The sequence below is a fragment of the Corvus hawaiiensis genome, chromosome 24 (assembly GCF_020740725.1).
Source record: "Corvus hawaiiensis isolate bCorHaw1 chromosome 24, bCorHaw1.pri.cur, whole genome shotgun sequence".
NCBI lineage: Eukaryota > Metazoa > Chordata > Aves > Passeriformes > Corvidae > Corvus > Corvus hawaiiensis.
Window position 1 is genome coordinate 9,685,781 of NC_063236.1, and position 17,075 is coordinate 9,702,855.

At 48.3% G+C, this 17,075-nt stretch overlaps 2 protein-coding genes across 5 annotated transcripts in view; one reads left to right on the plus strand and one right to left on the minus strand.

The window, feature by feature from the left end:
- Positions 1-811: 811 nt before the first annotated feature.
- Positions 812-5,647, minus strand: FAM72A (family with sequence similarity 72 member A). Its single transcript, XM_048328517.1, has 4 exons — positions 5,378-5,647; positions 4,403-4,480; positions 3,063-3,187; positions 812-2,255 (listed from the first exon to the last, which is right to left on the minus strand). Exons 1-4 carry the CDS (start codon positions 5,527-5,529, stop codon positions 2,161-2,163), a joined length of 450 nt encoding a protein of 149 aa, XP_048184474.1. The 5' UTR covers positions 5,530-5,647; the 3' UTR covers positions 812-2,160.
- A 332-nt stretch (positions 5,648-5,979) lies between these two features.
- Positions 5,980-17,075, plus strand: part of SRGAP2 (SLIT-ROBO Rho GTPase activating protein 2) — a 97,449-nt gene continuing 86,353 nt past the window's right edge. For 3 of the 4 annotated variants that reach the window (XM_048327716.1, XM_048327718.1, XM_048327721.1), the window contains exons 1-2: positions 5,980-6,051; positions 7,149-7,731. In XM_048327716.1, the coding sequence (XP_048183673.1) occupies positions 7,665-7,731 (67 nt within the window). In that variant the 5' untranslated portion in view covers positions 5,980-6,051; positions 7,149-7,664. Of the gene's footprint in view, positions 6,052-7,148; positions 7,732-8,199; positions 8,221-17,075 lie in introns of those variants that run through there. The other variant, XM_048327720.1, reaches the window with a different exon arrangement.

Below are 17,075 nucleotides of genomic sequence, written 5' to 3' on the forward strand. Positions count from 1 at the left end.
CAAAACACAGAGAGAAAACAAAGCAGAGACCTGAGCTGTTTATTTCAAACACAGCTTTGGGTGGGGTGAAGGACCTGGGAGTGTTTCCAGAAATATTGATCTGGTTTTGTGCCAATTTGGGGTTAAATCTGTCTATAACCGTGGTGATCCTTGGAAACTTAACCCCAGACTTCGGGGCTCTGTGAATGAGCTGCTGTGGCTTTAACACAAAGTGCTCAGTCAGTTCTTTTTTTAATTTCAGATAGAAAGGAGCAGCCCTGGACATGATTGATCACTTTGGTGACATTCATGACAGCTGGGGCAATAGGGGATGTTTGCATACTTTGTATATAATACCTACAGCTTCTTTATTGTCAACAAAAAAGGACTGAACTCCCTTAAAAGTTGGCTCATTCTTAATTTCCAGCTGATGAGGTGAAGTGTTTTAATTGCACAGGCCTGTTTGAGCGAGTCGATGGTAGAACTTCCAGTTCTGTGTGTACAGATAGGGAGCAAAAACAGAATTATGGACTTGAAGGGGAGGAATTCATCCTCTGCTTCCCTGTGGGAGAGGAGCTCTGCCCCTGCTGACTCAGGATGGTGAAGGTTATAAATGGCAAGTGCTGGGCTGGCAACAGGCACAACCACGTTTGAACTATTGTGTTGCTTATGCAAAACCAATCAGATGTATTTTTAGCTCATGAATTCTGCGGGGAAAAAAAATTTGGGGTGTCACCTTGCCAGCTTGATGCTGTAGTGATCACAGAAAGCTGGAAAAAATTGGGATATTGAGTTTTATAGAAGAGTTAACTAAGACAGAGGAGCTGTCAGGTTTGTCAGCCTAAAGTGATTTTATTTTTGGGTTGTCCAAAACAAATTCATAATGCTAAAAGCCTAATTATTCCACTCCTTTAATCCAAGATGCCATTTCATTGTTGTGATTATCTGATATCGTCCATATTTATGACAGCCCTGAAGACTCTGGAGTCCAAAGCTTTTATTTCCTGGGCAGACACAACACAGGAATTCAAAACAAGACACACACATACAAATATACACCAATAAACACTTAATGCAGAAGAGGTAGTACCATTAATTAAGAAATAGATAACGAGCAGTGAAAATACTGAGACAATTCAGATCTGTCTTCATCACACCCCTTTCAAGTATCACAAGAGGCTGCAGGGAGGTTTATTGAAGTGTCCTCTGTTCTCTTAACATGATTTTACTTTGAGTTTTTTGTTGGTGGCCCTTAGGTGAGAAGCTGAAGGGGACAGTACTTAGTTCAGAAGTTAAATATCATGGTTTGTTAGCAACTCAGAAAATGAGCTTTGAATTCATTACCTACAGGAAGCAGATTGTCTGTGCACCTCAGGATGCAAGTTAGGCATGAACACCAAATATTTTACCTGATTTCTTTTTTTTTTTTGCTTTCTCTAAAAAGATCCAATTTCGTGACTGAGTTGTGTTTCGGAGAGGGGAAAAAAAAATATATTAAAGTGTATGGGTGTTATTGCTGCCCTGAAGGAAAACTCCAGCGTAGCCTTGAAGTTCTACTAAGAAACTGCAGAATTTAGGTTTTATCAGGGAGAAAAAAGATGAACTTGATCTCTGTGGAGACAGAATCCTGAAAGTATCGAAAAATAAAGACGGGAAGGCTCTAAGAGGCTTCCCAGTGCACATTTGGGAGCATCCTGGGATGCCTCAGGTGCAAAGAAGCTGCAGAGAGCAGGAGATCACAGAGCCAGAGCAGCAAAACTTGGAGCCACTTTGAACCACATGAGCTGAGCTCTTTCAGAACTCCCCCGACCTGGCAGATCATTCCTGAAGATTTTTTTGAACTGAAAGCAGCTGAGAGGTTTTGCTCTGTGAAAAGTGCTTTAGGGAAGAAGAAAGGAAGGATTATCAGCTGTTGAGGCTTAAGAATGAAAAGCAAAATAGAGCTCAGCAAATGCACTTTGTGTTTGCATTTCCAAGGTGCATCTCTGCTCAGGGGATACACACCAGGCAGATTCAGGAGTCCAAGGAAGGCTACAGTGAAAGAGAGGATTTTTAGGGATTGTTTTCCAGATTTCCTGTTTTTTTCTGTTGTTTAAGATCTGATGGGCCACCAGGTGAAATTAAATAAACCCAAACCAAACAGCCAGGCCACAAGTGGAGGGACGATCCTGCAGGTAACGTTTATCTGATGTACTCCTCCTCAGAGGTGCAGGACGTGTCTTCTTCTGTGCTTTCCTCCAGATCTGGCAAGTTGCCCCAGAGCAATACATCCACACCTGGTGGGGAGGAGACAAAAGAGGGGGGGGGGAAAGGTATTTTTGGATTGTGACCTTATATTTAAGTTGCACAACTGTTTATTGTGAGAGAAAATAATCCTTGCAAAACCCGGGAAGTCACGTTCATGATGAATAAATCTATTTTCTGTCTTCCTTCAAAGTGATCTTGGGAGTGTTGTTGCTTATTTTTTTCAGCCCTGTTCAGAGGATAAATCCCTGCCCACAGAAGTATTTAGATAACCAATTCAGGCAGCTATTGATAAGCCCCTCCTGACTGATTTATTTGTGAGCAGCATCGACCCAAGGCACAGGTGACACTGCAAGGTTTGGGCAGGGAGTTGCCCTGGGGATTTATCAGGGAGCTGTGCATTCCTGAGGGCTGCAGCCCTGCCAGACACTTGGCATCCATCCCACCAGGATGCAAGTCCAGCTAAGGAGGACTCACTTAGGGAGGGTCAAAGTGACAACGTGACTCACCCAAAAAAAGAGATGCCCCTGGACAGCTGCCTGACAGCCCAGTGAAGCCACCCCCAGCACTATAAATAAACCCGTGTTTATACTGGTGGTGGTCTTGCTGCAGAAAATCCTGACTCCTGTCCACAGAGGGGAGAGGGTAAGATCAATTTACGCCGAAATTCTCTTTTACAACTGCCTCCCCCCGAGTGGTTTTCTAGATCAGCAGCACTTCCTCGTGCCTCCATATGCCAGCCTCCCTCCATATGCTTGGGCTATATTGGGATGCCTCGTTAGGATCGGGAATCAGGGCTTCAGGGAAGGGAAAGGGAAGGAAACAAACTTGTCCCTCACCAGAAGGGTCGAGCCTGTTGATGCCAAACACTGCCTGGCTGTGGAACATCCAGAAGTGGCCGTTGTTGCAGGACAGCAGGCAGGGCTTGCAGGGACAAATCACGTGGTAGCCAACAACGTTCCCACTGGAAAGGCAAGGGGAATAATGAGCCTGGGGAAAAGCTGGGTGTTGGTGGCTTTTTCCGGCTCCGATTAAATAGCCCCAGTGCCAGACCATTATGTAATGCACTGGTTTTGATAGGGTTAAGGGAACAGGGTTAAACAAGTATCTTAAATATTTAGGGGACAGCTGTCAGGAGTTACGGAATATCTGAGTTTTAGATCTTTGGCACATAAAGCGTTTAGTAACCTGAATTGTGTCACCCAGATTAGTTTACATACCAACAAATGCTGGTGGATTTCTTTATTTATTTTCCTTCAGAAGGCCAGTGATTCCAACCAGCAAAGAAGTTCATCACACCCAAAATCCCCCTGTACACAAGCACCGTGCACGGGAGGGTACCAGCAGCAGGAGTAATGGGACTGAGAATTATGGAATGGTTTGGGTTGGAAGGGACCTTAAAGCCCATCCAATCCCACCCCTGCCATGGGCAGGGACACCTTCCACTGTCTCAGGCTGTTCCAACCTGGCCGTGGACACTTCAGGGATGGGGCAGCCACAGCTGCTCTGGGCCAGATTATTGAAGCCTTATCAACTCTCCTAGATCAAAACCATAACAACCATTTTTCCATGTGTTCCGATGAGATACTTCTGTTTCTCTGCTTCTGTCTAAAAACCAAAATATTGTGTCCCTATCACAACCCCCCATTGTTCAAATCTGAGGAAGGTAAAAATCGTGATTACGGAGCTGAAAGAATTCTCTCAGATAACTGTGAGCTATTTGAGAGTTGTTGTTTTCACCCTTAAATATCAGGCATTAATAAGGAGGATAAAAGAACTCCAAGAACTTTAGCGACAGCATGTTCCATCTGCTCCCAACAACTCGATCTGCCAAGAGGATGTTCTATTAATTAGAATATGAGTAACTGCTGCTTGCTGGGGCCTTATTCACAGAGCTCTCTGAGTGTTGAGGCAGACATTTAATCAGGCAGGTGGCACACAAGCTTTCCCAGAGACTCAGCCTCCTGACAAGGTTGTCACATTTCCGCTGGGGACTCGCACAGAAATACCCTGGCAGCCTTGCCCAGGAGCGGTGGGCTGAGTTTCTCCCCAGCAGCATTAAATCTGCAGCAGAGAACGCAATCTGTTCGCTCGTCCTGTAACTCCTGCGCTGCGGGAGGTGAGGGCGAGGAGGCGAAACAGGGCTGGGACACGTCGGTGTCACCACTTGTGTCCTCACCACTTCAGACAGGCGATGTTCTTCAGCTTGCATTTGCAGATTTCAGTGAAGTAGCAGCTTCCGATGAAATCAACAGTTCTGGAGGAAGGAAATTCACAGAAGTTTAGAGCTGCTGCGATTACAACTGCAGTGTTACAATACCACCGGTCTGAAGTCACTACAAAGTGATGCTGCCATTGGTCCTGTGTGGTTTAAACTTCCCGAGGCCACACGGTGCCATTTTCCTTTTGACTATCAGCCGTACTCATACGGAAACTTTAAAAAGAGACCCACGTGACATCGCACGAGTATCAAAAATCCTCTTAAAATAGCCCAAAAGAGCAGAGCTTCCCTTGGTACTCAGAGGCTCTCAGGCTCAGTGTGGCACTGTCAGTCAGATCCCCGATTACAGACATCGCCCCAGCTCCTGCCAAATCCCAGCTCAGAAACAGAACAATACCTTAGAGGCTGCGATGTTTAAAACCAAACCTTTGATTCCTTATCTCCTCTCCAACCCATACTTTCTGATTACCATGTCATTTCACAATCTGATTTCCTTACTATTCAAATCTCGCTATGGGAAAGCAGCAGAGAGCCGACTTGGGGGAGAGTCCTGGCAGCAGTGACAGATCAGGTTTGTTCTGTTTGCGGGTCTTTATTTCAAATTCTAATCTTCGCTTCGCAAAGGAGCGGGAGGAGCTTCCCGTGGCCGCTGAGCCGGTGCCATCCCTACGGATGGATGAAATTGGAGTTTGGATTTGCCCTGCACGGGACAGCCTCGCTCTTTGCCATCCCGCCGTGGCTTCCCCCGGGCTGGAGATGTAGGGATGGGGTGAACCCTTGTGTTTTGTGGGGCTGCTTTCCCGGTGACAGCGGGGTTTGGAGTGATGCTGAGAACCCTCCAGCCGCGTCACCCCGCTCGGCCGTGCCCCCCGGCGCTGACAGTACCCCGACCCCCGGTGCGACACACCCTTTCCCCCCCTTCCCGGCGCTTACCCCGAGGGCGGGATGTCGGTGGAGTAGAGGTCGGTGTCGGTGTCCGCCAGCAGCACCGCCTGCATGCCCCGCGAGCTCAGCACCTGCCGGCAGAACCGGCAGCACAGCACGCTCACGCACCGGTCCTCGAAGGTGCAGCCGCTGGAGGACATGGCGGGTGGGACCCTGATCCTGTCCCGGTCCCGTCCCGATCCCGGTCCCGGTCCCGATCCGGTGCCGGTCCCGTTCCGCTCCGGCGCCAACGGCCACGCTCCCACCTGTCAGTTTGAATTCCCGAACGCGCCCTCCCATTGGGCGCCGCAGGCCACGCCCACCACCATTGAAAAACCCGGTGGCTCCACCCCTCCCGCCTGGCTATTGGTGAGAAGGCGCACCCCGCCTCGCTTCTACTGGTCACACCGGCTGTCACTCACACCCTCGCCCCGCCCCTGCGCCGCTCTCGGCCGGCGGGGCGGTGCCACGGGCGCCAAGCGGCGGGAAGAGGGGGCGGGCTCATCTTGGGGACGGCGCTGTCTGATTGGTTGTGATGCCCGTCGCTCATGCCTAGCGCGCCGCGCCCATTGGCCGAGGCGCTGGGCGGGGCGGGGCGGTGGCGGGCCGGTGCGGGGGACCGGGCGGCGGGCGCCAGCGGCCGGAGGACGCCCGGCTGCGGGAGGCGGCTCCGCAGCGCCCAGGTAATCGCCCCGGCCGCCCGCCCGACCCCCGGCCCTCCCGTGCCACCCCCCCGGCGGGCCGCGAGCAGCCCTCCGCCGCCGGCCCCGCCGCCTCCCCGGCACCCCGAGCCGCGTCCCCCCAGCCCCGGCCCCCCCCCCCCCGGGACTCCCCCACGCTTCCTCTCCCCGCCGCTCGCATTGTTCTTCCCGGGCGGGATGCGGATCCGGTGGGTGCCGTGTTTATTTATTTCTTCCTCCCCTACGCGCATCTTCCGCGGGGGGCTGCAGCAGCGCGCCCTCCCTCCTTCCCCACTCCCAAAAAAAGGGGGAAAAAATACCAATTGAAAAGAAAAGACGGCGGAAAAGTTGTGTCCCGCCCCGCACAGCGCAGCGGGCCCTGGAAGAAACCCTAAATCACCCCCAAAAAAACCCCGAAGAGGGAGAAGCTGCGGGCGGAGCCGCCCGGCGGGGGCGCGCCCAGTGTGCCCGGGGCTGCGGGGCGGCCGCCGGTGGGGCCGAGCCCGCGGTCAGCGGGGGATGCTGCGGGAGCCGCGTCCCGGGGGAGCCCCGCAGCCCGAGGAGCCCCCATATCCCTGGGAGCCGCTCCCCAAGGAGCTCCCGTTTCCCAAAGGAGCCCCGTTCCCCCGGGAGCCGCTCTCCGAACAGCCTCCGCACCCCCCCCGGGACCCGCTCCCGAAATTCTCCGCCGGGACCCGCACCCCAAGTTAACCCGAGCTCTCCCGGGAGCCGCATCCCAGAGGAGCCCCCTGCTTCCCAAACCATCCCCCGTTCCCCCGGGAGCCGCACCCCAAATCACCCCCAGGGACTCGCTCCCTGAATTCCCCCCGGTTCCCCGGGACCTGCACCCCAAATTGTCCCCGGGAGCCGCATCCCAAAGGAGCCGCTGTGCCCAGACCATCGCCCGGGTCCCCGGTTGTAGGCGTGTTCCCTCGGTCACCTGGCCGGGCTGCAGTTGGAACCTCATGCTGCCGCTGCTCAAAGGACGATTTGCAATGTCAGGGTGTCAGGGCAGCTTTGCTTCCCATCACAGATTTGGGCTGCGAGCTGTAATTTTCTAAATATATATTTATTATTGTTATTATTTCTTGTATTTGCAGGCAAGCAAACCAAAGCAAACGGCTGCTTCTCCTCTGCTGCTGCTCTCGTTTGGGATTTGATTTGCATCATCTCTGAGCCCATTAAAAGAAAGAAATTAAAAAAAAAAAAAAAGAGAAGAGGGGGGAAAAAAAAAAAAAAAAGGGCAAACCAAACCCGCATAAAACATGTGCGGAAGGACTTCCACTCCCCGGCTGTGCTATTAAGGATCAGGAAGAGCCTTTGGGGGCTGCAGGATCTCGCTAGGCTGATGCTGCTGCTCAAGGATTTGGTGCAGGGAGACAAAACTGCTGCCTCTTCCATCCGCTGATCTCAACATCTGCATTTTCCTGCTGCTGTGCTCCCTCTCACACCCTCTCTCCATGGACTGATTTTTTTATTTTTTTCCCTTTTTGCGGGGGGGAGGGAAGGACGAGCAGAAAGCCAAGGCATCGTGCTGAGAGGAGCGAAAATTGCCTTTATAGCTCGTGTTCTGGTGGATCTCTTTCGAGGTTATTCAGCTTTTTGGAAAAGAAAACATGACGTCGCCAGCAAAATTCAAAAAGGATAAGGAGATCATAGCCGAATATGACACTCAAGTTAAAGGTAAGGAATGGTTTTATTTCCACCCCTTTGGCTATCGCAAGCCTGGCTCGCAATTGTAGGAGTTTGCAGTGGATGTTTGGGTGGGGAAGAGGGAAATCATTTGCAGATTGCCTGGAATTTGCAGGGCTTTTTTCGTAATACAAAGCTGGGTCGGGTTTGCAGCGCCGTGTCTTGTCCCCATGGGGTAGTTCCTGCTTTGGTGTTGCCCTTTTTAAGGTACCACAGCGGGGGCTTTTTAGGGAATGCACACGTTTTTGAGTTCGGGGAGATCCATATTTTCCTGCCTGCCGTTCTGAAAGGCGGCTTTGCATGTGAAATACGAGAGGCAGGGAATTGCTTTTTAATCCTCTGCCTGTCATGGGAATCTTTGAACAATCTGTGCAGTGTCAGAGGAGCATATTTCCACTGCTGCTGATGGGGGACTGTGCTCGAGGGTCCCTGGGAAGCTGTTTGTGCTAGAAACTTCCATTATTCGGGATTTCGCTCGGGGTGAGTCCATAATATTCCCTGCCTGCTTTTCCTTGCCGTGCTGGAGTGTAACACCTCGAGGCTGCGGTGTGGGTGTGGGTGTACACACACACAGAAATGCACACACTTAGCAATGAATAAAACTCGTGCAGCAGCGTTATTCCCATCATCCCAGGGAATAATCAATGGGTTTAAACAGCACCTTTTGCAATGACCATGCAAGTCCTCTGCAGAATTCAGCTGGCTGGGTTTCAGGCCATCATGTGCCCTACGTTAAAAAAAATAAAAGATGGTGAAATGCCCCCCTCAGCTGCTTATTTTTGCGAAGTTTTCGGGATCATATGCATTTAAAAGAATAATTAGGGCTTGTGCATGGCGTGATACGTCGCTGCTAGGAAGTTACGAGATTCAGTGATTTATCTAATTGGTTAAAACTTGCTTGGTATGCTCAGAGCAGGCAGGAAAGATGGCCTTCGGGCAGGGTTGATTGAGTTAAATCAATGCAATTTGAAAAAAAGAAAGCCAGATTTAAATCTGAGTAGGAAACCTAGATTAAAATTGACAATTAAGATATTGTTTTGCAATTAGGTGCTCGGTTATTTTTCCTGCTGGGGAAGGGGGGGCTGCTTGTTGGTTGCAAATCATTAGAACATGTTGTCCTACACTGACCCCAGTGCCCTGGACCTAGAAGCAGTTTGGGTATTTATGTTGAAAAATGCTTATTTGAGCAAATATGAAGCTGTGTAAGAGTTTATCTTATTTTTTTTTTAAATTTTGAGGTTCTTAAAGTTAGAAATGGAGAAGGGCGTGTTTCTCTTTTACTGGTTTAGTTTCTATTCCTGTTTTCGAGCTGTCTTTGGAACTGGGAATTGCAGTCAATGTAAAATTAGAGGCTTGTAGGTTCTTTCATTATTTACCCCATCAAAATGAGCGTGATAGATCCGAGCTCGCAGTCACAATATTTGGGAATAATATGAAAGCGAGGCTTTAGAATTAGCAAAGCGCATCCTCTCACCTCTCAGCTCTCGCATGAATTAGAAAGCTTTCCCTTCCTTTTCAGGCAAGAGACCAGGAAAATGGGGAAAATGGGAAGGAGCCTTCCTTGTAGCTGCCAGAACTCAGCTCATCTCTGGAGGTGCTTGTGCAAAGGGCTGTCAATTCACCTGAAATGTGCTCCCAAAAGTGGATCGCAGTAGTGGCACATGGGTTTATGGTTTTTTTGGCTTTTTGGCCTTATAAAATGTTGCTCTCTTAGATATGGGAAGTTAAGGAGGCCGGAAGTATGTGAAGGGATCAGGAGGAGCTGGGAGAAGGGGGTTTCCTTCCTGAATTAGTGGTGAGGGCAGCGAGGAGTTCACCTCGGGATGCTCGTCCCTCTCCCAGCGCAGGGACCGCAGGAGTGGGGAAGGAGGTGCTGATCCATCTCCTGTCCTCCTTGGGAGGGAGGTGTAGAGGGACCAGGCAGCTCAGAAATGCACAGGACAGTCCTGTAACCACCCTGTCCCACATCCCCTCCTTTATTTCAGAGGGGGAGCTTTCCTTTGCCACCTGGCATCGACTTTTCGGGAGCTGCTTTGACAATGGGGATCGTTCTTGCCCTGCCTTTAGGTACCAACTTTGGGGGGAGACTTTACTCCTTTTAAAACACCACAAACCTTGCTTTACATCCCACAGATACCTCGGTTCCGAGCTGGATAGTGCTGTGATTCCTTAGGGAATGTCTCACCTGTAATTCCAGGGATGTGCTGGTCTCTCCATCGCAGTGGCAAGATGAGATGGGCTAAATCCACTGAAATGCACAGCTGTGGTGATGCTGCCTTGTCACCAAACATACCAAGGTCCTTCCAGGAAGATTCTGGTGTCCTGGTCAAATTCTGCCCTTGATTGTGGGAATGGCGTGGAAATGCTGTTAGCTCTGGTGGAGGCTGTTTGATATCTTTTCCCGGTGTTGGGAAGTGGAGCAGTGCTTGTGGGGGTGAGGTGAATCACGTGTTGGAGTGCTGCACGAATTGTGAGGTGGCATCTGCTTCTCTGATGAGAAAACTCGGATATTTTTTGCTGGCATTTAGAAACTTAGGGCGTTTTTTTTTGCTTCCCTCTGTCCTGGCTCTGTGCTGGGAGCTGTGTTTAGAGGCTTCGTTTAAAACCCTTAATCCACAAACACCTCCTTAAGCACTTTAAATGATTGCTAATGGAATGATGGAGCTTTGTTTAAAAATTTAATAGCCTTAAGTGGTTAATCAGAAACCATTTAAAGAATGGCTTGATTAATAGATCATCGCTATGCAAAATTTTTGATTTTCTGTGGCTGAATGAGCTTGGTGTTTTTTATTGAAAAAGGGGTAGCAGGGCAAAGGATCATGGAATGGTTTGGGTTGGGAGGGACCTTAAAGCTCAGCTCATGGGCAGGGACACCTTTCACTATCCCAGGTTGCTCCAAGCCCTGTCCAGCCTGGCCTTGGGCACTTCCAGGGATGGGGCGTGGATGAATGAAACTTTTTCTTCTCCTTAACCACGAGCTTTAGGTGTTTGTTGTCTCCCAGCAGCCACATCTCTGCCTCTTTTGGCTTGGAATTGGCTCTTCCTGTGGTTTGTATGTGTGGGGAGATCAACACTTGAATGAAATGAGTTTCTGGAGTTGAAGACTTTGAACCAAAGTTGCTGTGCAGCGGTCAGGGGGCGTGGAGGGAACGAGAGGTTCCTTCCTGGTGACGCTGTCCACTGTGGCTGAGGTCAGGCTGTGCATCTGTGGACGTGGCTGGAACCAGGCTGGATAAAGCTTTGAGTTCTTGGTCTGACCCTGTGACTGACCACCAGAGGATGTGCTGGGTGACCTGGATTTGCCCAGTGATCCCACGGCCTCCAGCATCTGGAGGTTCAGCTACAAACCCGCTCTTCTCCAGAAGGGAATTGACCCCCAGAGGTGCCCACACACGTTGATTTTCCCCAACACCTGCACTGACCTTGAATCTTTCTCCATTGGTTCCATGGTTTGTCCTCTCTGCTCCTGCAGAGGGTCCCACAGTTACTGGGCTCTTCCCGTGGGACTCCTTGGAGTGCCTCTTTCTGAGGAAACTCCAGCATGGCTCCGTGTCAAGCAGTGGGAATTCTCCTGCCAGGATGGCCCGGGTTCGGCCGGGGAGGGAAGCGCTGCTTTGATACCTCCCCGGGCCGTGTGCCCACAGGGACTGGGAGCCCTGTGAAGCTGCAAAGTGAGGTTCCGTGGGCTGCATATGGAGCCTTTGATATCTCAAGCTCATCCCCTTGTCTGGATTGTCTCTCCCAATTCCTTTGTGCAAGTTGTGGGAAGGCAGAGATAATTAATTTGTGCTGTGCAGTGCGTGCCATGTGAGATTGGGATGCTGCTGCTGTGTGCCTGAGCAAGGACTGCCGGGCTGTTTTTTGGTTTAATATATTAAATTGGAGTGTACACTTGCTGAGGAAAGAAAAGCCAGTGATTTATCTCTTAATTCTCCTTTTCTTTCTCCTCGTATCCCACGAGAGCCTTATATTTAATTAGTTTGTATAAAGCTTCAGTAAATAGCTCCATGGTTTGAGCTGCAGAAATTTAATACTGACATTTTTTTACTCAGCGAGGGCTCATAAACCACTTCTGTCCTTGAGGAGTCGCTAGCAAAGGTTAAAATGCATCTCTTGCAGATCTTGCAGCCCAGCCCAAAAAGTGCTAAAAATATGACAAATGGATGAGGTAACTTACAGCAGGAGCAAGCAGAGCCCAGAGGTGGCTGCGTGGTTGCTGAGCTGAGTTTGTCTTTGCTAAGGGAAGATTCCTGATAAGAACAACTTCAGGCAACCTCCCAGCTGCCATCACACTCGGGCTACTGAAATGTCTAAAACTTTCCTTTAAACCTCCCCAAAATGGCTGATAAATTTCGGATAAATCCCTTTTTCCTCTCTGGGTTGAACATCTGAGAGTGTGTTTGATCTGATTGTGATTTTTTGCTTTAAATGCTGTGTGGAAATCTCATTTGTATGGTCCATCTTCCTGAGGGATGCTTGGCAGTTTTTAATCCTGGTGAACTCTCTGGAGTGGTCCAGCCCTTCTGGGTGTGAAAGATTGCAGAAGTAGCTGTGACGGGGGTCAGCAGCTGTAATTTGGGGGGGTGGAAGGGAAGTGTGATGATTTGGACCAAAAATTGGCATTTCCCTCAATAGCTGCAGGGTTTGTTTTTTTTTTTACAGAACTGTCTTCAGATTTTTAGATCACTCAGCTGAAATCACTGTCATGAATTTTACTGCTGAACCTGTGCATTTTGGGATTTTTCAGTGGTGTTGATGTTACATATAAATTTGATTCTTCTTTTGTGTTCATCTCCTGTTCAGGTCCCCGGGTTGGTCACTGCACACTGTGACTGATCCTTGCACCACTTGGGTGGGGATTCCCAGAGTTTTTAATAAACTCTGTAAAGAGACTTTTCAGCCACTCACCCCGGTGTGGTTGAGTGAAATAGTCCTGAATTCTGATATTTTGACTCTGTACGGGTTGGATTAACGTTCCCATTTAAAATGTAAAACTACCTTTTAAGGGGTTTTTGCAGTTAATCACGGCTCTGTGCCTGTAAGTGATTCCATTTGTTTGCAACAATGACTTGCTCCAAACTCCGGCTCTGGAATTGCTGTGGAATCATCTGGTTTTCTGCAGTTCCTGATAGTGCTAATCCCTTGAGTTTTGGAGCTGGATTGGGCCAGCCAAGCAGCCTTGGTGCCAGAAAGGGGGAAGGGGGCGTTGGGAGACTGCCTTGATGTTCCAGCAATAGTTTGTGTTTTTGTGTCCAGCTCCTGCTAATGGATTATTAATGAGGATGGAAAGAGGTGAAAGAATGCAGAGTCTGCCGTCCTTCCTTTCCAGCTCCAAAATCCCTCTTTTGCAGTTTCTTCAGGTGTTGGAAGGCTGGAGACCAAAGCTGACCAGACCACTCCATCCTCTTAAGTGCTTCAGTTCCCTCCAAAAGCAGAAGGAACTGCCAGTGTAACTCCAGTAGGATTCTATAAAAAGTTTACTGGTAACAGCCAGTTTTCCCTGAGTCCCAGCTAAGGGACAGGACATTTTTCCTTAGCTCGAAGTGATTTCCTTTGTGGTGAGCTTACAAATTAGTATCTTTCCCTTTTCCTGTCAGTTAAAAGGCTCGAATCCTCTTTTATTCTTTTGCTTTTAAATCCTTACTAATTTTTTTTGGCCATTTTGGGGATTTACTTGGAAGAGTCTCTCTGCCTGGTGAACTTTTTTCAGCTGTCGTTATGAAGAGTGAAAAATCTGAACCTTTGTTGAGATGGAAAGTATGTTCAAACACATGTTCCCTTGAATGGCTTTCGCTCTGCCATGCACAGTTGATATTCATTACTCAGGACTTTATTTAGTTCATTTTTCGGTATGACTTTCACAGATTTCATGGTTTCTCTCTGAGAATTCCTATGACATCACGGGTGTCCTGCTCTTGGAATGCTGTCAGTGTTTGGGAGGCAATGGGTGCCAATGCAGTTGTGGGATTTGCTGCGGGATAAAAGGTGGAAGAAAATGGGAGAAAGAGTCTTGACCTGGCAGTAATTCCATCAGTAGAGAGCAGTCTCCATTTCTACTTTCTCTCCCTTTCTTCCAAAATTGCAATACTCCAGGAGAAAAAACAGGACGTTCTTTCTGTGAAATCCCTGGATAATGGTCATTGAAACTCTTGATGTGTTTAAAGTCACAAACCCTATGGACGTAAAGTGAGGGAGCTCAACTGGTGTTTTTCCAAGTAGATGCTGTAAATGGATTGGAACCATTTAAAACATTTTAATTTTTTGCCATCAAAGTAACTATTTGCTGTTGTTAAACTCGAAATCTTCTGACCCAGTTGTTTTGCTTTGAGTTGAGAGTTAATCATAGCTTCTCTGAAGGTGTTGCTAAATGTGGTACAGAGATTCTTAGATCTTTAAGTGTTTCCAGCAATGCTTCACATTGGTTTGTGTGAAATGGGCTGAATTAGGCCAGGGGAGCAGCCTTATCCTGTGGCACATGAGCAGCTCCTGGCTTTTTGACTCTTGAGAAGGAGCCAAATAACCAGATTAACTCTAAATTTTAATCTCCAGCCCTGAAGTGCTGCAGCAGGGTGAGCTGGGCGGTGCTACTACATCTGACATTGGTTTTGGGTTGGTTTTGTTTTTTGGTTTTTTTTTTTCCTTAAATCATAGTGCTTTCCAGAAAGAGCCTCTTGGTTCAAGCAGGGAAGGATTTTTGGTTTGTTTCTGTACCGCTGTCATTGGACGATGGTTTTCCTGCAGGGAGGAAACCATGGAACGATGCAATTTATAGATGGGGAGTGCTTGCAAATTGAACCTCCTTAAAATAACGACAGTTGTTGCCTGGGAATGAGTCCCTGAGTGTGTCTTGGGCCAGCAGCCCAGGCCCACTGCAGGGCATGCTCTAAATTTGGGAATTTAGGTGGGAAATTCCACAATACCCTTTTCTTCATGCAAGTTCACCCTGGAGCAGGGCTCTTGCTGTTCTTCTGCTCTATGTGGTACCAAAAGACATTTTATGTGATTATTCTGCTTTTAGGGAAAAAAAAAAAAAAATAGGAGTTATTCACATATTTCATTAGCACTGCTTGTTATTAAAATATAGGGAATTTTTTGGGATAGGATTATGCGTCCAAGAAACTTCCACTCATCAGCCAGACACAATTCCTCAGTCTGGGCAGGGCTGTGGCAACCACGGCCAGCTGGTGGCTGGTGGGGGCTCCCTGGCATGTGACAATTCTCCTTCTTCCACCCCAGTTCCCCTGGGAAGGGCTGGAGGAAGCTGTCTCAAGTGTTTTCCTGGGAAATCACAACTGTGAGGAGTGAACTCCTCCTGAGCAGTCGGTGGCACTGTGAATAACCATCCCTGAGTGGAAATGAAGCTTGCTGGAAAGCTGGTGCTCTTCCACCTTCCTGGAAGGCAGAGCTGGATCAAGTGCCTGTAAAGCAGAATGAGGGAATTGTTTGGATTTGCCAAGATGCTGAGATGCCTTCCCGCTGCCAGGGCTGCCTTCCTGACAGGGGCACTGGGCAAATCCACTGTCAAAGTTTTATCTAGGTATCTATTTTTAAATTTATTTATCTATTTATTATTTTGGTTATTGGTAGATGTAAATTCACACCTTTGATCCATAAAGCAAATTATCATGGGTGTGTTTTGATGAGTCCCATGAGCCTGAAAGCCCAGGACAGAAAAACACATAAATGAAGCAGCTGGTGTTGCTGTGAGGGGAAAAAAAAAGGCTCAATTTTTGTTAATCTGTGCAGGGGATGAAGAAATGAGTGACAATGACAAACCAGAGTGTGGAGGTGCAGATCCCCGAGCAGGCCTGTGGAGGTTTTGCCCCAGTGTTTGATAAGCAGTCGCTCAGAAATGGAATAAATGAGCATCCCTGTGAAGTGGTTTTGGAAAGGAGCCTGGCTGTGCTTTGGTCTCTTTAATGAATGTAACCCTTCCTAACTTTTCTGTGTTCTCTCCATCTGGTGAAGGAGGAAGAGGCTTCATCCCAGCTCCCCTTTAAAAAAATACCAGTAAACCACCAGTATTTGTGCTCCTTGTGCCCGTGTGTGTCCCAGCTCCACGGGGAGGGACGCAGCGCTGCAGAAGGATGCTGAAACAGGAACAAAAGGCTCTGCCAGTAAACGACTTTAAAGTGTGCAGCTGGAAAAGGGAGGGAGAAATGCAGCACTGCAAAGGTCACAGGATACACTGATGATGTTTGGATGGAAACTCAACTTGCTATGAATGAAATTGTGCTCTCGTGTTTTCCCCCTGGAGCTGGAATGTCTAAAAACTCTGGATACTCCTTGTTCTGTTTCTTTTTCTTTTTTTGCCTTTCCTTTTTTCGGCACTTGTGAGTTGTGCTGTAGAAATGAAAAACAAAATGGGAAACAGGGAGGATGGACAGCACCCACAGACACGCTGGGAGAGGCTTAAATATTCTGAGCTCAGCCAGGTTCATCAGAGCTGTGACATTACTGGGTTCTGGTTATTTGCAAGTCAAAATTTTGTCTCTGCTGAGTTGTGTGAGGTTCCTTAGCAGGGAACTTGTGTTGGCAAAGATTTCAGCTCTGCTGACCAGGGTTGTTGGATAAACTCAGAACTTGGGCTGAGCACCCCTTGGAGTTTTGAACCCCTTGAGTGTTGATTTTATTTCCTCTGTGTGTGTGTGTGTGTGTGTGTGTGAGTGCTCATTGCTGGGTGCTAAATTGCCTCTTCTCCCTCCTTATGCCATCCAGATTGCCTGTGTTTGCTCTGAGGTTGGTTTGAACTTTCATCAATCCATATGCTGGTGTTACCTTCCATTATATAATTAATTTCTGACTGTAATGATAAATTAATTTACATAAAAGTGTAAGAGAGAACTTTTTATTTAGGCCAGTCGTCTAATGCCAAACACATTTATAACCATTGTCTTCATACTTAAGGAATTAATCTTAATTTCAGCTTTATGCCAAATTATTTCCCCCATCACAGTGAACTTTATAGAATATAGCTGGGAAGGGCTCCTTGCATCCGTTAATTTCCACTTTTCACACTTTCTCCCTGGAAATCTTGGCTAAAAATGCTCCCCACCAAACGTGTCCGTGGAAACTCAGGTGGTAGTTTGGTTTCAGTTTTAAATCAGGAAAAAATTCTGGCCCTGGCCCCTCTGGAAAATCCCTACAGGTAGAGCTTTCGTTTATGTCTTGAAAGCAGTGACAGCTTTTGGCAGTGAAGGAAGTGTTTTGGTTTGGTTTTGTTGGGGGTTTTTGTTTTATTTTGCTCTGAAACTCGGAGCTGTTTTCTGGTGAACACCCTGAACAGTTGGCCATTCTTGCTGTGATTTATCCATTTGCTGCTTGGCTGCTCCTGA

Bases quoted from the DNA above. Each gene is read 5' to 3' on its own strand.
- FAM72A (XM_048328517.1), bottom strand. From the start codon at position 5,529: ATGTCCTCCAGCGGCTGCACCTTCGAGGACCGGTGCGTGAGCGTGCTG. The intron at 4,481-5,377 runs GTAAGCGCCGGG...TCCTTCCTCCAG, and splicing joins ACCGACATCCCGCCCTCGGG to AACTGTTGATTTCATCGGAA. The intron at 3,188-4,402 runs GTGAGGACACAA...TTGCCTTTCCAG, and splicing joins AACATCGCCTGTCTGAAGTG to TGGGAACGTTGTTGGCTACC.